The sequence below is a fragment of the Cyclopterus lumpus genome, chromosome 7 (genome assembly GCF_009769545.1).
Source record: "Cyclopterus lumpus isolate fCycLum1 chromosome 7, fCycLum1.pri, whole genome shotgun sequence".
Classification (NCBI taxonomy): domain Eukaryota; kingdom Metazoa; phylum Chordata; class Actinopteri; order Perciformes; family Cyclopteridae; genus Cyclopterus; species Cyclopterus lumpus.
In genome coordinates this window covers 15,339,041-15,360,205 of record NC_046972.1, presented here as the reverse complement: position 1 = coordinate 15,360,205, position 21,165 = coordinate 15,339,041, and the positions used below count along the sequence as shown (strand labels likewise).

Below are 21,165 nucleotides of genomic sequence, written 5' to 3'. Positions count from 1 at the left end.
AAACCTTTCTGTGACTGCGTCCTGCTGCATTCTTGATTTATCAAAGCTCAGGATTTGTATTTACATGTGAGAGACGTCTGTTATCAAAGCTGCAGTTATATTCAACAGGAACAGCATGAGTATCAGAAAGGCAAAAGGGTCGCCAAAGGGCAACATGATAGGAAACTACAGGGAGAGGGAGATGCAGGCGTATACTGCAGATAGAGTGAGACTATAGTGGATCAGATTATGTTCATACGGCAGATGGAAGTATGTGTATCAGATATTAAACATATAATACATATCTCTGTTTTCAACTAGCGTGAAGATCACAAAGCTGCATGAATTCTTACGATGTGTACATTTGATTTTGGCTACATGAATATAATAACATTCCAAAAAACCTGTGAATAATATTTCAGTCTTTTTAAAAGACTGATGAAAGTATCAATTTTTTATAGAATATATAATCTGGCTGAGAGTGTCAAACTTTATCTCTGTTCATGAGTTATTCTGGTCTGCTAGTTCAATGCAGTGAGTCACTTGACTGACTCACTGCAGTCCTTAAAAAGATTTTTTCTTTTCTTTTTGGTTGGTTTCAAGGAAGGAAAATATGTCAAATGTGCCTCAGGTCAGAGAAAAACACTCATCACTATCAGAGCTGGAGGATAAGAAGCGCTGGTTTATTCAGCCGGCACCTCTCAGGCGCTGAGGGTCAGATAAGAACAAAAAGCTCTATATCAGGGGTTCACCGACTCTGTATGAAGAGCAAACGTTGGTCAGGATTGTATGCGTGTGTCTCTGAAGCATGCGGGTCTCTTTCTTTCTTTATCTTAGATTAAGTTGAAGAATGTATGTAATCTTCTGACTGTGTTTACATGTGCGAGTATGAGGTCAAGTTTTTTTCGTTAGACTTCCGCTCCCTCTTTTTTTTATATGATGAAAGGACTCTGTTCCACCAACACAAACAGTCCTGCTCATGGGGATCTCAATGCTTTATGAAGTCACTCACAAGCCCAATACATAGTCCTGCAAATAATCCTGCAGAAAATAACATAATAATTACATTTTTAGAATAAATCTGGAATCAGATATTTATTTATTTTTGTCATAGCCAGGCTAACTGTTACCCTTTGGATCCAGTCTATGTGCTATGCTAAACTAATTTATTTACATGCCGTGATTGTTAGCAATCTTCTCTTTGGTCTTCCATTGTTCTTTATTCACATCAATAAAGGCATTAGCGACACTTTCGCTAATGAACATTCTTCCTTCTTATTCTTCTTCTTCTTCTTCTTCTTCTTCTTTTTCTTTTTCTTCACCCACTTCCTCTTCATCTTCTTCTTCTAACACTTCATCATTTTCAAATTCATGGATAGTTTCCCCAGTGGAGGCTCTTGTGTCCATAGTTTCCTTGAGAGCATGTAGTAATACACATAGATGTTAAAATGCAAACAATTTTTAACAAACACAATGTTAAACTCAACCATTTCAGCTTTGGGTAGTCTTGTATTTTCTTGACTCCCTAAAAGAGATTTCACAGGTCTTTGTTCACTGACTGTAATCAGACATGAAATAACCTTTTTATGATTCTTATTTCTACTTCAAACTGCAAAGAGCCTGATAACTGACTTTCATCAAATGTCAAGAAATAATTAAGCTTGTGTGGCGTTAATTACATAGCTTCTCTCATTTCTCTCCTTTTTTGATTTGTTTGGACACAACTTAAATATGATCCTCAGCTTATGTAATAATCTCCCATCCAGCTCAATGAACACCTGCCAGACAAAACAGGTTTCAAAACAACAACTACACTTGAAGTGACTTCACAGAGCAGCCTGAGATTAATGGCTTAGGTTGTTTCAGATAAACTTGTCACTGGAGAAGTGATGAATCATTTACTTGATCTTCTGAACATCTGAGAAATGATATCAGGGCTGTCTGTCCACCACTATACTTATTAGTAACTATGTGTTAACTAACTATGAGCTCCAAGTTAATGATGACATAGATACTTAATGATATGATTGTCTTATAATTATATTCATTTTTTTATGTTGTTAAAATAACACTGCAGGTATAAAGATTACTGATACGGCATTATTGGGTAATTTTACTATTAAACTGTCACTGTCCATTACCTGCTTTACAGCTGCATTTGATGTGTTTTATGTTTCAGCGTGTAACTGTCACCGCCACTCGTTTGACTGTTACTACGACCCTGAGGTCGATCAGAAGAGAGGCAGCATCGACATCAACGGACACAACAGAGGAGGAGGAGTCTGCCTCAACTGTCAGGTAAGGTTATTCTACTGGTCCCAGTAAGTGGCTGTTATCGCTGTCTTGTCTGTTCCATCTTTATAGCTTGGTCAAATTGAATTAATTACATTTCTTTTTTCTCATTCTTTTTTTTCATTCTTGAGTTTATTATTTAATCATGTTATATTGCCTGTAGGTTAAAGAAAAATAAGAATTACATGGGTGATATTCAGAGAAAAATGTCTGATAATCTCTGAGTTTATAAAGTCCAACATTTCTGAGAAAGAAAAGTGATGTTGTTTTTTTGTTAAGAAATCACATCGCTCCCACTCCACGCTGCCACTTGCCATCTATTATGCCACTTTTAATTTCAGCCCATAATTACTGTAATATCATAAGAATCCTCCGGACTTTGAAGAGAGGTTTGAGTGAATCTGGCCTAATCTGCAGAAAAAAACATACAGATTTGAGTTTTGATCTCGTTAATTTTTAGTTTTTTTCTTTAAACCTTTTTCTTGGAATATTACTCTCCTCACACAGTGCTGTAATCTGTACCTACAATGGCCCTAATGTGCCGTAGAGTGATGATGTGTGTTGATAATGCAAAGTCAAGAAATACTAGAAAATGTACTTAATATACAGTATAAACATTGTAACTGTCATCTGTCTCATCTCTATCTTTATACACTGATGAACACTTAAAGTAATTCTGTGTGCATTATTGAGTTACTTATAACAGTAACTGTAATGGAAACTCGTCCTTTTCAGCATCACACCACTGGAGCCAACTGTGAGCACTGCATCCCCACCTACTACAGGTCACCTGACCACGCCATCGAGTCTCCATTGGCCTGCTCACGTGAGTGACAGCTGTCTGTCATGATCTAATGGACATAATACATTCAAATGCAAAAATGATATATCCATCATTTATATCATATCTGTCTTATTGCCATCTGTTTGCCCCTCTTCCTCCCTCTTGCTCTCTGCAGGCTGTGACTGCCAGTCAGAGTTTACAGATGGTACCTGTGAGGATCTGACCGGTCGCTGTTTCTGCAAACCAAACTACACCGGAGAGAACTGTGACTCCTGCGCCAATGGTTTCATTAACTTCCCAGACTGCTACCGTGAGTCCCAGACAGGAACTCTCTGAACTTTGGGGTTTGATTATCAAAGGGACTGTACAACACATCCATATCCACCATGCCTAAAAGCCTCTGGTTTCTAATCTCCCTCTCTCAGCCATCCCCATCTATCCATCCAGCAATAACAACGGAGAGGCTAAACCTGCAGGAGAGATCATCAGTAAGTTTAAATGTAACATATGTGTGTGTTTGTCCTGTTGTTGCCTCTCAGTCCTATTTGAGAATACATTTTTGGCTCTCTTATCGAAACCATTACAAAGTATTTAAGAACAATTGTTATCAGTAAAAAAAGTGTTTAAGGAGCACTTTATCACATAAATGTGCAAACAAGGTTATAATATAAGTTAATAATAAATTCTGAACAAATTTAAGAAACATACTCATGACTGACCTTCCATACTCACAAACTGTTTCTATTTTACCCATGTTCTTCTTCATCTGTTCAGCTGTTGACAATTTTGGTGGAAGTCAGATGTTTGGGGGAGTTTTGGGAAAATCATTGTGGCGTGAATGGAATGTTAGTGGAATGTGATAAGCTGGAAAAACCAAAACACGGTTCACTCCAACCTCATAGATAAATGTTAGTCTACCACCTGCTGTGGCTCTGCCCATATCAGCAAGCCTGTTTGTATTTTGGGAGTTTTGTTTGTGATGACCATAACTTGGAAAGCTGAACAGGGATACATTCTCGTCATATCATAATATCTTTGACGAAATCTCTCCAGATCCCCTGTTCTCCCTCGTTAAATAACTTTGACAAGGACATTACTAGGGCTGCAACAACGAATCGATAAAATCGATTAAAATCGATTATTAAAATAGTTAGCAACGAATTGCATTATCGATTTGTTGTGTCGCGCGATTATTACGCCACCCAATAAGACGCGGAGATGTTTGAGTATAATTTTTTTTTTTTAAAGTTGAGTTGGGAGCGGAGAGGAGCGGAGCAAAAAAAAAAAGCCGGTAGAGCAAAGACCATCGAAGAGACCCGTAACGTTGTGCGAGAACTAATGGTTATTTCCATCGTGGTGAACGGCTGTTTTTACGGGGACAAGCCACGCCCCCCCTTCCTGCCCGCCTGCATGCCGCTGCTCCGGCAGTGCTGGAAGCGGAAGTTATCGAGACGGAGTCGGTGAAATTCCCCGAGCTGTGTGCGCCTACGGATGATGTTATGAACCCAAACACGAGGGCGTTAGATGTTCCGACGTTTATGGGATGTCCACAACAAGTATAAAGCAGAACTAGTGGTTATTTATTCCGTGGTGAACGGCGGAAATAACTGTTTTTACCGAGAAGTGCGTCTTATTTATGTACAATTTCTTTTTTCTTTTAAAAATTAGCAGGTGCGGCCTATAGATAGGTGCGCTCTATAGTCCTAAATTTACGGTACCTGTTACCTGTGCATTTTCTGGCACAGTTCTGTTGAATAAAGGGTTGGAAATTAATGCTTTCATCGATTAATCGAACAAATAATCGACAGATTAATCGATTATTAAAAGAATTGTTAGTTGCAGCCCTAAACATTACTGCCACAAAAACCTGTTTATGTCCTCTCTTTGCAGACTGTGAGTGCAGTGCAGCTGGTACTGTGGATAATTCCTGCAGACCGGATCCCCGAACCCAGACCTGTGTCTGTAAACCAGGTTTCACTGGTGACCACTGCGACACCTGTGCTCCAGGTTTCTATGGACATAACTGTCAAGGTGAGAGATGCTTACATGGAGAGACAACTATATTGGTGCTGCCACCATCTATTATTTTTTATTATTGATTCATCTGTCCAATATTTTCTTGATTAATAAATTAAACCTAAAACACTGCAAATTATCCTCGGCCGTGGTTACACTTGTCTTGTGTGATCGGACGCCCCAGATCTGAACTCAGCTGTCTCCACATACATGTGTCGACACACATAATTGTGATGTAATAAAGGACGAACTTTCAGATGATGATCCATACTCTCTTAAAGCCATCAAATAAAATGCCTAAGCTTTTAATTAGTGTGTTCAAATCTCCAGGCGGCGGAGGTTCTTGATTGCAAAACTTTGATAGTTGAGTTTAATGGGTTGGGTCCCATTTTGTTCTGCTCACAGGCATTCGCACACACAAACAGAGGTAGGAATTCAAAATGCTTAATTTATAGGCTTGTTTATTTATCCTGTGTTAGTTTACCACCCAGGAGCAGCCTCAAACACACACACACACACACATACACACACACTCCTGAATAAACAGCTTGCTTCTAAACTGTGTTAATCCGAGTAAATAGCTTTTCACAGCTTTCCTTCAGTCAGTGAAGTCTGTGTTACTGCTGTTTAATTGATCGAACTGTGTTGCGTGTGTCTGCAGCCTGTCAGTGTTCAGGTCCCGGCTGTCTGGACGGGTCATGTGACTTGGTGACCGGTCACAGCGTGTGCCGGAGTGGTTTCAAAGGTTACCAGTGTGACCAGTGTACACCGGGCTACTACAACTACCCACTCTGCCAATGTGAGTCATCTGTGGCTAGGACAACTTGGGGTCAATATTTGATATTATCATGTTTATTTAAAAAAGGGAATAGATGTAGATTCTGCATCTATGTTGAATTCAAATGTTTGTTTATTCAAGACACAATGAGTAGGATTTGTTGGTTGTGGTGTGTAAACACAACATTCAAAGTCGGCCCCTCTTTCCCGGCTCAACGAGTTGTTATGGTGCTCACCATTATCACCAGATTCACTCTCACTTTGGAATGAGCTTTGCAGGGTTGGAAATTAGCTCCAACCATCAGCAAAATGCTGCTAAAATATGCAGGTTGCTGCCAGAGCTGCTTCACTCACCAGCCAAAAAAACAATAGTAATTGATGGAGTCGCTAGTCAAATTTGGAATCCACCAGTCACAGTGGCCGGTGGACAAAACATTTCCAATCGAGCTCTGGACACCTCCACACTTCTAGAGGGTCATAAGTGATGATTGAGAGGTATTATTTGTGAGTCTCTTGGAAAATCCTACTCATTGTGCCTTTATAGTCCAAGGTTTATGTTTATTATACAACTAAATCCTGGCTCCAACCAAATCAAAAAGCCTTTTCCCCGTCTCTCTCCCCAGTGTGTGGCTGTAGCACAGTCGGCTCCTTGCCTGAAGGTTGCGATGTGTCTGGTCGTTGTTTGTGTAAACCAGAGTTTCAGGGTCCTCGATGTGAACAGTGCAGATCTGGATTCCATTCCTACCCCAACTGCCACGGTAGGCACGCACGCACACACTCACAGACACACACAGAAATGTGAAAAGAAAGTGATTAAATGCACCTGTTACTGCTGTCTACCGTACAGAAAAGAGAGAACATGATATCCTGCTGGAGTGAACACATATGGACTCACATGGAAACACTTAACTTAACGGACCTTCTTATGATGTGTTATATTGCCTTGTGAAATTAGGTTACATTTCACATTTTCAGTGTAAAATAATAAATCGGCAAAAAGCTACAACAATACAGTAATAAGGAAAGGATAATACTCTCAAATATTGGACAGAGTTGCTAGTTTGAATCCCTGGACTGGGGGGGGGGGGGGGGGGGGGGGCAATGCCTTCTTCTCTAAACTAACTGTAGACAATTCCATTATATTATTCAAAGCCTCAACTTGGCAGAACATTTTAAGTTAAACTCAAAATATATCCCCAGCACATTCAGTTTCCCTCAGATATACTCAGACTCAAGTATCCAGGTCTCAATGAGGATATAGACTCATTTTCTTTATACCCTTTTCTTCGTTTTTCTTTCAGTTTTTTATAATAAAGGATTTTTAATATTTCCCTCCTCGTTTGTCTTATGTTTTGTCATGGATTGCCTTCCTGTTTATTATGTTTCACCTCTTAATTTCCCAGAGTGCACCTGTGATCCTCGCACCTCATTGGACTCCAGCTGCACTGCGTCGGGTCACTGCCACTGCCAGCCCAACTACAGCGGAGAGTCATGTGACCAGTGCACTCCTGGTTACTATGCTTACCCAAGCTGTACACGTAAGTCATCAAGCTTTATATGGACGTCTTACATTCATGACTGGTTTCTGTAAGGTGAACAAAGTAATTAACTTTGTCTGGAAATCGACTAGACTTGTTTTGAGGCGGGTACATCATACATCGATATCAATCAATTGATGGGACTGAAAAATAACTGGAGTTGATTGTGTGTTTGTTCCAGCCTGCCAGTGTTCTGCAGAGGGCTCCCACTACACCAGCTGTGACCAGGTGACGGGGCAGTGTGTGTGCCTGCCCAACGTGGTGGGGCTGAGGTGTGACAGCTGTGCACACGGCGCCTACGGCTTCCCCAACTGCCGGGGTAAGAACAACACACACACATGCAGGTTAAATACAGGCAATCTCTCTTGACTGCTTAACATAATGGAGGTGAGGCGTGATGGCTGCAGTTAATGTGACCTACAGCTAATCACACACACACACGCACGCACGTGCGCACACACATACTCACACACACACACACACACACACACACACACACACACACACACACACACACACACACCACAGACACACAGACACATATGTAAGAGAGAACATGAGTGAGATCACAAGCAGAATGAGGAAAACCTCCTGCTCATTCTGACTTTTGAGTGTTCACACATTATACAGGTGGTTACCTCCACTGCTTTCTTTAGCTTTGTGGTGACACCATTACCCAGAGGTGTGGAATCGAGTGAAGTCACACACAAGACAAAAATGTGATGACTTTAGACTTTCAACTCGGCTTGGACTTTAACAACGAATCATGACTTCATTAGGACTTGAGCTTTTGACCAAGGGAACACAGGCTATCTGGCGTTCTCTAAATTACTTTGGCAGGATGAGGATTTCTCAGTTTCAGGCTTTGACTTGTTAACTTCCTCTTTTCACTGAGCTTCAGTCTTGGGTTTTTTAAATCTTGTACACACCAACTGCCTTCTTGTGTATTATATTAAAGTTATGTAAAGCAGTACAAGGTGTTGTTACCTGACAGAACAAACTATTTCCATAATGATCATAATTGGGGTCTATATGTATGTACAGCTACTTCAATGAAAGTAGTAACAGGAACTCTATTGTATTGATGAATAAAGGCCCGTACCACCAACTAGCATATCTGATAATATGACTTTATTTTCTTGCTGTAAACTTCCAATGGCACATTTTGACACGACCAGTTGTATCAATATTATATTTGTTCTTGCTTTTTCGTTGTCCTTTATAGCTGGTACCTGCCACCCTGCCGGCTCTGTTCAGTATGTGGTGCAGCCACTAGTGGTGAGTTTTCAAGGTTTCATTAATTATTTTTTAAATTTAGTGTGACACAAAATAGTTATAGTATCGCAATAGTAAAGTAATAGTTAGTATCGCAAAATAATGAGAACATTTCTCAAGATGTGTTATCTTGCTCATTATTTTGAGAGTTTCACATTTGTACATACAAGATCTCTTTTATTATTGTAAGGCTACGTTTTGATATTATTGTTATTTTCTTTTACTGGTGGAAATATTGATATTATATTAGTTTATTTTCCTGTCAATCACCTTCTCAGGGCCAATGTGAGTGCCGTCGTCATGTGGAAGGCCCGGCTTGTGACAAATGTAAAGCTCTGTATTGGAACCTCTCCCCTGACACTCCTGATGGATGCACCAGTAAGAGATGCTGCAAACACTCACCTCAGATATGTTTCACTGGTTTGAATGGAGTAAATGGAGCTCCTCAATGAACTGAAGTCTCAGTGTCTTCTCCCTCCTGCAGACTGTGAGTGTAACATTGGAGGTACCATCAGTGGGGTGGCAGAGTGCGCACAGGTGAGCACATCTAACTGCAGTTCTTCGGCCTGTATTTAAATCATAGATATGATGCATTTAGCACATGAATATTTGCATGTGAAGACAGAAATTGTAAGATTACTAAATACGTTGTGCTTGTTGTGACATTGGTTATTATTGGTTATCATTTTTCTTTAAGTGAAAAACAAACCAAGAATTAGTTGATATAATGGTGTGTTACACATGTTTATATTGAAAATGTGGTGTTTCAATTTTGAGAATGTTGTCCCTTGTGTATCCCTTTAACAATTTTGCTATGATATCCTCAACAAAAAATATGCCATATGCATTACCACAGTCGAAATGGTTGAAAAATAAATAATTATGAATCTGAAAAAATATATTCAGAGTAATGAGGGTTAAACAGACGACAAAATGATCGACACTGCCCTTTTACTTAACAGAAGCCCTGTAAGATTCGTATCCATGCTTCCTGTTATCTATAAGTAATCTACTTATTGTTTGAAAGGAAACTGGCCAGTGCCACTGTAAGCCGAACGCTTGCAGTGGAACCTGCTCCACCTGTAAAGATGGCTACTACAACCTGCAGGAGCACAACTACTTCGGCTGCCAGGGTGAGTGCTCGTCACCATTATATAATAATAACATTTTAAATGTTGTTTCCCCCTTCAGACCAAAGCTTTGAGTGCTGTGATGCAGCTGTCTTGTATTTACATGTTTGCGTGTCGTGTATCTAGGTTGCCAGTGTGACATTGGAGGCTCAGCGGGTCAGTCTTGTGGAGAGAGGAACGGCCGTTGTCGCTGCAGACCCAACGTGGAGGGACCAAAGTGTAATCTGTGAGTTAGACCACAGACCTGAGTGAGATTTAACATGACGTACTTGTCACTTCAAACATCAATTTATTTGTATTGATTTAATTGTGACGATATTTTGTTTAATTGCAGTTAATAATGAGACTCGTATTTTCAGGCCAGATGCATTGGTAGTGAATCTTAAAATGAAGACAACATTTCCTATATTTCCAATTGTCCTATCACAAAAAAAAGATATTCTTCAATCCTTAATATGTTTGGGTTGACCAGACAATAATCATGCAGAAAGGAAGTTGTTACTTTATCGCCCTTCCATCTCTAGTAATTGGTTGTAAATGATGGCGAAAGAAATTACAATAAAATACAATACAATAGGAATTCAAAGACATTAAGTTACAAATAAAAAGTGCAAGAAATTAACTGCAGTTGCTTGCTTCTGAAAAGAAAATGTCTTGCCTCATATTGCCAACTTTATTTGGAGGAAACATGTGGTTCATAAGAGACTAATATCACCACATAAATAAATAAATGATGAGAAAAAAAAAAAGAGAAATGAGAAAATCTCCTAGAGACCCTATCTTAATGAAAATGTTAACCCAGACTTGCTTGTTGCTACATTAGCTCTTTTACCCTCTAAATGCACTCTGTGTCTGCAGTCCTCGTCCAGATTATTACTTCCCAGACCTCCATCACCTGAAGTTTGAGATTGAGGAGGGAACCATGCTCGATGGCCGACCGGTTCGATTCGGCTACAACCCTCTGGAGTTCCCGGACTTCAGCTGGAGGGGTTATGCTCAGATGTCCCCCGTCCAGGTAGGAACGTTACATTTGACCTTCACCATCGGCCATTACCATACAGTCAGGATTTGGTTGGGTGTTACAACATGTTGCAGATAAAGATTTTTTTCACTGAAGAGGACCCAGATATGAGAATTTGTAGGATTTCGGGGAAATATATGAGTATTGGAATATACTGTTCATGACGATATTTTCACAAGTGTATAATCCCCTGAAGTTAAGGATTGTCGTGTTTTTGTTTGAGCCGTACTGGCCCTTTAAGTTAGTACTTATACTACATTTGCTGGAGTCTTGAGATATCCAATACTCCAGATCATTGCATTTCTTGTCATCTCACTGATTTGTTATCCAATACTACAGTAAATATACAAAATGTATTTTCTATGTGCTTTTCTTCCAAATAATGTGATTATTATTATGCATTACATATTATTGTGACTGTGGCCCGTCTCTTATGCTCCTCTTACATGAACTAGAAAGCTTGCTTCATGGCTCAAAGCAATATTTCTCACTGACATAATTACCTCTCAGCACTTATTCCTCCAAAGCACTTGGGATTTTACTTACTTTTATGTACTTCTACGTACTTTTACTTACACCTCTGTGGATGAAGCAGTTGACAGATGTAAAACCTGTGTGCCTTGTCTCAAAATGGATATAACATTTAATATGTTTAACTAATTCTGCCTGTTTTTGAATGATAGTGAAAATAAATCATCTGGAAAGATATTGTTAGTGGCTAACTACTTCTGAGATTCTTTGGATATTTGTGCTGAGAGGTGGACATTCTGAGAGAAATAGTCCGGGCTGTTTTGGGTGATTAAAGTGTTTTGGTGGGGAAGGTGATGGTATTAAAGTCTTGCTTTTGACTTGGTTTCTCTTATTCTGTTGGTGTTTCCTCTTCCTCCTTCATGTATTTTTTCATATTCCCTTTTCCTCTTCTCTTTTCATCCCTATTTTCTATCTATCTTTTTCCTCTTTAATCCGACATACCTCACCTCTCTCCTGTTTTATCCATTCTTTTCCTGCCCTCAACTCCAATTTTCCTTTGCTTTTCCCCCTCTATTCATTTCCTTTTGCTTCACCTCTTCTGCTCCCTTTTCCCACCATCCTCTTGCTACTTCCCACCTTCTCCTTTTCCTCCACGCCCTCTCTCCTTCCCTTGCTCTTCTTCCATCTTTATCCCTGTCCTCTTCCCTCCTATGTTTCCCTATACCTCTTCCGTATTTTCATTGTCTCCCCCCACTGCTCTCCTTCTGCCTGCTGCCTTGCTCGCTGGTCCTTCGGCAGTCCAAAGTGTTGGTGTCGGTGTCGGTCAGCTCTCCAGACCTCTTCCACGTGGTGCTACGCTACGCCAACAGGAGGGGTTCGGATGTTCGGGGCCGGGTGTCGGTCATAGACGACGGCTGGAACTACTACTGTGGTAACTGTGAGTGAGAAAAAAAAAGACAGACATGCGTCTTCTCTCTTCTCCTCCACCCCTCACTCCAGATGCAGTGCAGTAAATGCTTGTTTGAAAGCTGCACCTCATCACCACTTATTTATTTATTTCCATGCTTTCCTCTGGATTTCAGCTGTTTCAAAGATATGTCATACATTTTTATTCCAAGTCAGAATTCCTTCTGGGACTCATCATCATACGGACAATGTTAAACCTGCTACTTTGAAATGTCAATAGAACAGTTTGTTCTACGCACGTTATGGTTATCAGCCAGTAATGTCTGCTAAATGTCTTTGATACAGCAGTAGCATTTGTATACTTTTACATTATGAAAGAAATGTGTCCAGAGGTTTTTCTGACTTGGACTTTGATTGGAACATAACTTAATTCCAGCTCAATCGCCTTTCTTGCTTGGCCCCTGTCAGGTTTATGGAGCGATGTGTGTGGTGCTTGGTGATTTTGAGCTGCTGTTGGTGGTGGCCTCTCCTCCGTCTTCTCTCACCTTCAGGGCCACAGATCAGTGCAGAGTTTAGGGATTTAAGACTATTCATTTAAGTATTCATATCTTCTACCCTCCACACTTCCTCTTCTCACACTTCATCCCTGTAGACTGGAGTGAAGCTTCAGGTTTATGTGAGTGAGGCAGACGTCTATCTGACTCGCTTCATCCTCAGATATGTAAACTCTGAGGGCGCTACATCCAACGGTAAAATAACAGCCTATCAGGTCAACCGCAGAGGTAGGTGTACACCACGCCCAAGAGAGAACTAGTATGAGTGTTTTTCAATGTGAAAAACCACAGTAGATGAGATGTATGTGTGTGTCTTGTTTTATTAATTCATAGTTTTTGGCTCCTAGTTTCACTACAGTTGCAATGTGTATATATATATATATACATAATATAATTGCAATATTTTTCTTTTTACATTTAGAAGTATTTTTCTTCTCTGAAATACGGTTTTATTGTTGTGAATTTACGTTATGTTGTCCAATTTTCACATGTCTCTTCCTCAAATACATTTATAGTATTCACCTATATTCTCTCTTTTGATTGCGTTTTAGTTGTACTATCTAACTCCGTACATTTCTTGTGTGTCTATGTGTGTGTGTGTTTTCCAGGTTCAGAGCAATCCAAACAGATTGTCTTTGCTCCCAGTGTGGAGCCGACTTTTGTCAACGTTCCCCAGAACACCTTTGTAGAGCCATTTGTCCTGAACCCGGGAACCTGGACTGTTGTTATAGAGGCTGAAGGAATCCTGCTGGTGAGACACACACACACACACACACACACACACACACGCACGCACGCACGCACACACACACACACACACACACACTACTCATCTTAAACCTCTAACTGGTGATACAAAGCAACCATTAGCACAGAAAGCTAAGAGAGAAATGTTTTGTCATGTGTTCTCGAAATAATCGAAATAATCCACAAAATCTCCACCAAATGTCAGCACAAGTTGAAAAAGTGATGGTATTCATTGTTCACCAAGTAACTCTGTATTATTGCTCTGTTTCAACTTCAGGATTACCTGGTCCTTCTGCCCAGTGCCTACTATGAAGCTCCCATCCTGCAGATCAGAGTTACTGAGCCCTGCTCCTACAGCTCTGTGCCCGAAGGCAGCCAGAAGTAAATATGCACATTCGTTTTTCACTAAATATAGCTAAATGATAGCTTCTTTAGTCAAGGACAGCTACACATGTAAGTGTTTTAAGATGTAATATATATTTAATGAATGTGTTACATTTTTATCATCATGTAAAAAACGGTTTTAAACCTTGAGGGAATAGTTTGACATGCTGGGAAATATGTTTCTTTGTTTCCTCTGTGAGTGTTATATAGTGAATATGAGCATACAGTCAGCAGGCAGTTAGCTTAGCTTAACACAAAGACTAACACAGGGGGAAACAGCTAGCCTGGCTCTGTGGAAGTGAAAAACAAGTTGTGGTTTTATGGGGAGTTATGTGTGGGACTATTTCTTGGCCGAGCACACAGACTTCCTGAATTCCAAGAAATAATCCAGCACATAACCCGTGTTAAAAGATTAAGCAAACATCAAATAACTGTCTGTTGCGTCTCTTTATCCATGTAGCTGTCTGCAGTACAGATATCTGTCTCTGGACTCCTTCCCCTCAATCTCCGGCAATGATGCCAGCTGTCGCAACGACAACCACCTGCCGCGCCCCTGCCCAACTGAGAAGGTCACCCCACGCCACCCTGACATGGCCATCTGCAGTGGCTATGATGTAAGAGAGGGGAAAGTGTTTGTGCAGTATGTGTGTTGGTTTGTAGAAACACAAAGACTCAGGCCACACAGAGCTTTAATAACTGTTTATTATTATTATTATTATTATTATTATTTATGCTTCAGATCAGCGTTCAGCTGCGAGGGCGTCTGCCATCTCCAGGCGATTACGTTCTGGTCGTGGAATATTCCAGTGAGGAAGAACTGCCACAAACTCTGTCTGTCGCTGTGAACATGCCGGGAGCACGAACACACGAGCACCACATAACCCTGCAGCACTGCAAATACAGGTACGAAGAAGCTCCTTCCTCAGATTCAGTGCTTTTAACCTATTTACTTTAATTTTTTCAAAGATTACACTGATCTTTGATCCAGGTCTCTTGAATAAGTGCAGAAATCTGATGAGTGCTGTCCTGGGCGAGCGATGGCTGATGGGTAATCTTGCTTGTCAACTGACAGCAAAGGGAAGAGCCGTTGTTCATTTCTTCCCTACACATTTCACAGTTCCCTTTGAACTGAGCATGTTTGCTCCCTCAGGTTTGTAATCTTATTTAACGTGGCGGACTGCAGAACACATAGCTCCTTTTTATTCTGGCTCCAGTGAAAAGTTTGTGTGTTTTTCCCATAATGTGTGGACTCAGCTGGTTCACAGTTTACTGTTACCGTCTGTTCTTTATGAAGTCTGTCAACAGCTCTTAATCACTCTGTGTGTGTGTGTGTGTCTGTGTGTGTCTGTGTGTTTTGAGTAGCTTCCTGTGTCGAGTCGTGGCCATCGATGGACAAAACAGAGTGGCCTTCTTTTCTCTCCCCTCTGAAGCCGAGATCCAGCTCATCTCCGACCGTGCCAGCTTCTTCCTGGTGAGAGCAACACCCACGTCACAGTATCAACCATCATGCTGGAGATATGTTAGAAACATGGAAGGTTTCTCTGACCTTAGATGGTTAGAGCATAATAGAGATTTTCAAGATGCTAACGTTTGGAAAGTGAATCTATGTTTATAATATGAATTAAATATAGAAATATTGGTTTTATTTATATTATAACATAAAGGACAGAAGACTACAAAAGCCCTATGTGGCAAGTGAGAAAAAAACATTTAGTGTATCCAATTAATGAGTTTGATTTAAATTGTTTTCTAACTGGTGTTTATGCTTAAAACAAGTGAAAAAGTGTTTTGCCAGGATCATCATTCAATGTTTTCTTTATTTTTTAAAAACTTTTTATTTAGTTTTGTTGTAATACTAATTTTGGACCACAAGAGGTTGAAGTGCATCACAACCCCATGTATTTGAAGGTACACATACTGTGTGTAAGCCAGTTATGTAAATTAAAACCATGATTTGAATGTTTTTGGTCTTAATATTGGAAACATTATCCTCAAAAAATAATTACACCTGCCACAGATATTTTTTTTTAAGGAACTGGCAAAACCGTTTACCTGTTTTGAAGTCATAAACATAGAAGATACAACTATTTAGATCAGACAAAATGCATCATCAGATTTGTTTTTCTATCTATCCTCTCTTATTTTCTTTTTTGTTGTTCTCTCTACCTTCATTTTCCATGTTATGAAACATTTTGACCTCAATGATAAAATACTAAAATGTAGATAATAATACATAACAACTGTTTCTTTTTTATATAAATTAATCAAATGGTTAATTGGAGTGATTAATCACCGAAAACTTTATCCGTCACAAATATTGAGAAATGGCTAATTTTAATATCTTCTTAAAATTGCATGTTTTAGATTTTCTAAATAAATAAGCAGTATATTTTTGATAAAGTGCATTATCAAACATGTATTAACCTATTTTTTGACCATCTTGTGCATATTTTCATTACAAATCAGTGTGTTTCTTCACTGTCTTTAGCACAAAGTGTACCTGGTGCCTAAAGACGAGTTCACCATGGAGTACATCAAACCTAAAGTCCACTGCATTAGCACTCATGGACAGTTCTCACCTGACAGGTAAAGTAACAAATAATAACTGTACTGTAACTCCTTTATAAATATGAACATACCTAACAACTTCTACTACTTCCTGTAGTTCCTCCTGCATCCCGTCACGCTTCCAGACCCCCTCAGACTCGCTGGTCCTGAAGGAGGGCCAGAGCTCCTCCATACAGGAGCCCATCCTGGCCTCCCCTGTAGCAGTTCCTCCTCTGCCCTTCCACCAGAGTGACGAGCCGGCCTGGACGGGAGGAGACAGACCTCCTTACGGAGCAGATAATGGTGACCACATCAGGCTGGATTCACTGCAGGTACAGACGCATAAGGGATTTTAAGGGATGACACATAAAAAGGCAATAGAGTTAGTTTATCAACTGTGATTCAGACCTCAAGTAAGTAACTGTTGGAGTGCCTGAGTGAAATGAATCATTGAAAATACGAAAGTTTGAGGGCAAGAAAGCTTTTTTTTTAATCTAAAAATCACCATATCTTCTCTTTTTCTGTCATCCCCCTACCCAGAATGCAGCGGTGTACTCGACCCGTGTCCATGCCCTGGGTCGTTACGTCTTCATTCTCCACTATCACCAGCCTCTCCACCCCAACTACCCTGTGCAGGTGTACATTAATGGTGGACGAATCTGGCAAGGTAAGCGCACGTACAGTACTGACGACTGTACAAACTGTACAAAATAAAATAGATCAAGGCAGTTTTCATGTGTCTTTTTCAGGCCACGCCAACGCCTCCTTCTGTCCCCACGCTTACGGCTGCCGTAACGTCCTGGTGTCTGAGAATCAGATCATTCTGGATGTGACGGACCACGAGGTCTTCCTCACTGTGCAGATACCTGCTGGCAAGACGCTGTGGCTGGTGAGTGTTACTGCCCTGCTTTTATTTCTCACCCTTTGTTTTACTTTTTTTTGGACTTTCTCTCTCTTTTGTGTCAAACACTAAGTTTTGCTATCGTTGGTGTTTCTAAATTCTAAACAAAAACTTGAACAGTCCTAAAATCTTGTCATTATTCCACAAAAATGCACTGCATCTTTACGTACTCTTGGTAAATCAAAGGTGCATAATACAAGATTGTGAACATTTAAATTTCCTCTCAACATGTCCGTTACGGTTTCTGTTTTGGTCCCTTGGCTTTGGAACAGTGTGAGATCTGCCTCCTTAAAACTCACTTTTACAAGATGGCTGACTTAACAATGTTTTCTTTTTCCATTATCTCATCACTTCACATGTCCTACTATTTTATGGTGTTTTATTTTAACTTTATTGTCATTACGCATTTATTTTGTGCTTGTTTTAGTTTAAATTTTATATCCACTTCAACACATTTTCCACTTTTATCTGTTTTTAATTCAGTTTGGTTGTTATATTATTGAATTCTATGAGATCATCTCTTCTATTTACATCTTGATTATATATGGGTTATATCCTTCAACTGTGTGCAACAGTGCAACAGATGAAGAGCCCTCTCGCTCTCTCCATACCTTGCCCCTCCATGTGCTGTGTCATTACAGGACTACGTGTTGGTCGTGCCTGAGACGAGCTACAGCTCCAGCTACCTGAATGAGGAGCCTCTGGATAAATCATACGACTTCATCAGCAACTGTGGACAAAACAGCTTTTACATCAAGTCAGTATTTCAGCAGTTTGCAGTAAAGCTGAACAATGACAGATGTTTTTGTAATACATGTTCTTCAACGTATGAATATAAAAAGTATTTGTAGTCAACAAGTAATCTGTGAATTCAGATTACTTGTTGAGCTAAATAAGCACCAGAGATAGTTTGAGTGAGTCCTTATTGTGATCTTTCAACAATACTAACGTTGATACAGTACTAATAGTCCTACAATGTTTCCATGTACTTATTGTCAAAGATGTGAAAGTTTCTACAGACTTTTCCTATCTTCTCTTCCTTCCTGCAGCCCTTCCACCGCCTCTCAGTTCTGCCTCAGCTCGGCGGTGTCTCTGTCGGCCTTCTTCAACAACGGGGCGATGCCCTGCGCCTGCCACGAGGTCGGAGCCGAGAGCGACACCTGCGAACAGTTCGGTGGCCAGTGCCGCTGTCGGCCCGACGTGATCGGCCGGGACTGCTCCATGTGTGCCACGGGCTACTGGGGATTCCCCAACTGCAGACGTGAGTGTCTGATTGACTGCCTGACTGTCAAATAATTATCTGTGTCCCACTGATAATGAATTAGGTTTAAATTATTCATACTTTTTTCCTCACAAAGTTCAAGAAAACAGAACTGCTGCTTCTCCAGTGTCCAAATCATAAAGTGTCGTTGTGTAACTTTTCAACCTTTTTTTAAAAAACAATCATAATAATAATAATAAAAATTGTTTACAGACTTCTGTAATATGTTGTTGCTGCAGTAACTCAATAACAAAGCACGTTGTTTGGATGCATTTTTTTCTGTGGCTTCTTTTCCTGTCTGTCTCTGAAATGTTTAAGCAATCAAAGCTATTTCTCTTCTGATGGATTCCTTCCTCCCTGGGACTAACTCCTCGCTCTTCTTCCCTCCAGCTTGTAACTGTGGTACGAGGTTATGTGAACCGGTGACCGGTGACTGTATCTGCCCTCCCAGGACTGTGCTCCCAGAGTGCACCAAGTGTGAGCCCCAGACGTTTGGCTGCCACCCACTGGTTGGGTGTGAGGTCTGCAACTGCTCTCGGTCGGGCATCGTCACCCCCGATGTGAACTGCGACACCTTCAGCGGACAGTGCAGGTACAACAAGACGATTGATATTATCATCCATTTTTTGGGGCCGTAATCAGATGCAGACGAACCGTCCCTCTCTGAAAATTCACAAACAATTAAAACAATAGATTCAGTTTCTTCTCATTTCCTCAAAGTTTTTATTTTCTTCAGAAGCCACAAATCATTATCTGCTCTCCACACTGTGTTGTGTGATATATTTGGAGTTCAGCAAGTTCAACTCTCAAATGTCAGCCCTCCGTTTGGAAATACCTAAAAAGGCAGTTATTTCTTGCCATTTTTGTCTCCTGACAGGATCTTGGCTGCAACTCTCTCACTGGGTTGATTGCTGTGTCTTTGGCCAGCTGTACTTGCCAACTCTTGTCTGTTCAAGACTTTCTCTTGTCTTTGGAAGCTGCAGGTTTTTAAAACGTGGCTCTCTGAGGACTGCCAACAATACAGCAGCTGTCTGTCCTCGTCTTTATCTGTCTTCCTGCCTGCGTTATCCTCCTCCAAGGGGTAACGCAGGCAGGAAGCTTGATAACATAATGATGGACCCCATTTGTCAGCATTTTTTATGTTCACAACTACAACAGTATTTTTAAAGGCAGCTCACATTCATCACATAACACTTGTGCTCCTAACTATGATGAATAGTTGGTAATTGTAACGGTTCTCTTCTTCACTCAACATGAACTCTTCATACCTGATTGGACGAACACACAGCTCACTGGTTTTATCTTTTCCCCCAATGCGTTTACTAGAAAAACATATACTGGAAACTTTGAATATACTAGAGAAACTGGGACACTTTGACCACTGACATTTAAAAGAATTTTCAGAACTTTGGGAACATATTCTATGATGGCGTATTGTACCATTAAAGGTAAAAGAAAAATGTTACGTTTGTGGAAACAGGTCATATCTGAAAAATAACTCTTTATTTTCTTGTGAATCTTTTAGTTATTTCGTGTGAATTTGGGATTTTTGTTTAGTTTTTCTCCGAATATTGCCTCCACTCTTCAAGCTCCGTGATTATTCTATTTTACACATAATGTCCCTGATATTGTACGTATTTGCTTTTCTTGTTTGGAGTTCGATGAGACCAATACCACTCTCATGAATGCATGTCTCCACTATAAACATGGAGCTAAAGTCATGAGCCGAATAGCTTAGCATTGTATAAAGAAAAATGCAAACCTGGCACTTTTTAAACGTTTAAAAGAAATCCGCCTACCAGCACGTTTGAATTTCACAGGTTCACACAATTTATCTTGTATTTACATTTCTTTTCTTGTGTAGATCAAACAATCAAGATATGACATGTGATTAGTGACCTCGAGAGGTGCTGATAGAAGAACACAGTAGGCAGAACAAAGACCAAAAGCTCCAGGTCCTCACCGACGAGGAGCAGATGCATTCCTTTAAAACCTAAATCAAGACATTTAAACATGACAGAGAGAAACCGTATTTGCTTCAGTAACCGCCACTCCTCTCAAGATATTAATAGTTTCTAGTAGTAGCATGTATCCTGCAGCCGGCTGTAAGTGTATGGCTGTGTGTGGATGTCAAAATGTTTATGTTAAATTAGTTATTCGTGATGGATAATGGGGAGCAATAAACCTTTTATCTCTTACAAGATTGAAATGCATTCATACACATAAAGGTCGGACAGAAAAATAGAGATTTACATTTGATCAATAAACCTAGGCCTATTGATTCTCAAACCAATTGCATGTTATTTTTCCAGATGTAAGGACAACGTCGTTGGCCGCAAGTGTGACCGTTGCGCCCCCGGTTTCTATGGTTACCCCAACTGCAGGCTATGTGACTGCAACGAGGCAGGAACTGAAGAGGAAGTGTGTGACTCCTTCACAGGACAGTGTCTGTGCAAGGTGGGGCAACACACACACACACACACACAGAGACACACACGCACACACACACACACACACACACACACACACACACATGTCTTCCTCCACTCAACAGTGTGTTCTGACCTGCTGTGCGTCTTCCA

General features: G+C 40.4%; 1 protein-coding gene across 1 annotated transcript in view; it reads left to right on the top strand.

Annotated features, from left to right (window-relative positions):
- The window catches only part of lama5 (laminin, alpha 5), a 59,626-nt gene that overhangs the window by 12,069 nt on the left and 26,392 nt on the right, over positions 1-21,165 (top strand). The window contains exons 7-35 of the mRNA XM_034537753.1: positions 2,159-2,277; positions 3,007-3,097; positions 3,231-3,365; positions 3,481-3,543; positions 4,946-5,086; positions 5,733-5,870; positions 6,472-6,606; positions 7,252-7,386; positions 7,568-7,705; positions 8,612-8,664; positions 8,940-9,039; positions 9,146-9,198; positions 9,689-9,794; positions 9,918-10,017; positions 10,650-10,806; positions 12,842-12,971; positions 13,352-13,494; positions 13,768-13,871; positions 14,335-14,488; positions 14,614-14,777; positions 15,237-15,345; positions 16,363-16,460; positions 16,540-16,753; positions 16,962-17,088; positions 17,171-17,310; positions 17,964-18,079; positions 18,372-18,583; positions 18,974-19,175; positions 20,896-21,040. Of these exons, the coding sequence (XP_034393644.1) occupies positions 2,159-2,277; positions 3,007-3,097; positions 3,231-3,365; positions 3,481-3,543; positions 4,946-5,086; positions 5,733-5,870; positions 6,472-6,606; positions 7,252-7,386; positions 7,568-7,705; positions 8,612-8,664; positions 8,940-9,039; positions 9,146-9,198; positions 9,689-9,794; positions 9,918-10,017; positions 10,650-10,806; positions 12,842-12,971; positions 13,352-13,494; positions 13,768-13,871; positions 14,335-14,488; positions 14,614-14,777; positions 15,237-15,345; positions 16,363-16,460; positions 16,540-16,753; positions 16,962-17,088; positions 17,171-17,310; positions 17,964-18,079; positions 18,372-18,583; positions 18,974-19,175; positions 20,896-21,040 (3,722 nt within the window). The remainder of the gene's footprint in view (positions 1-2,158; positions 2,278-3,006; positions 3,098-3,230; positions 3,366-3,480; positions 3,544-4,945; positions 5,087-5,732; positions 5,871-6,471; positions 6,607-7,251; positions 7,387-7,567; positions 7,706-8,611; positions 8,665-8,939; positions 9,040-9,145; positions 9,199-9,688; positions 9,795-9,917; positions 10,018-10,649; positions 10,807-12,841; positions 12,972-13,351; positions 13,495-13,767; positions 13,872-14,334; positions 14,489-14,613; positions 14,778-15,236; positions 15,346-16,362; positions 16,461-16,539; positions 16,754-16,961; positions 17,089-17,170; positions 17,311-17,963; positions 18,080-18,371; positions 18,584-18,973; positions 19,176-20,895; positions 21,041-21,165) is intronic.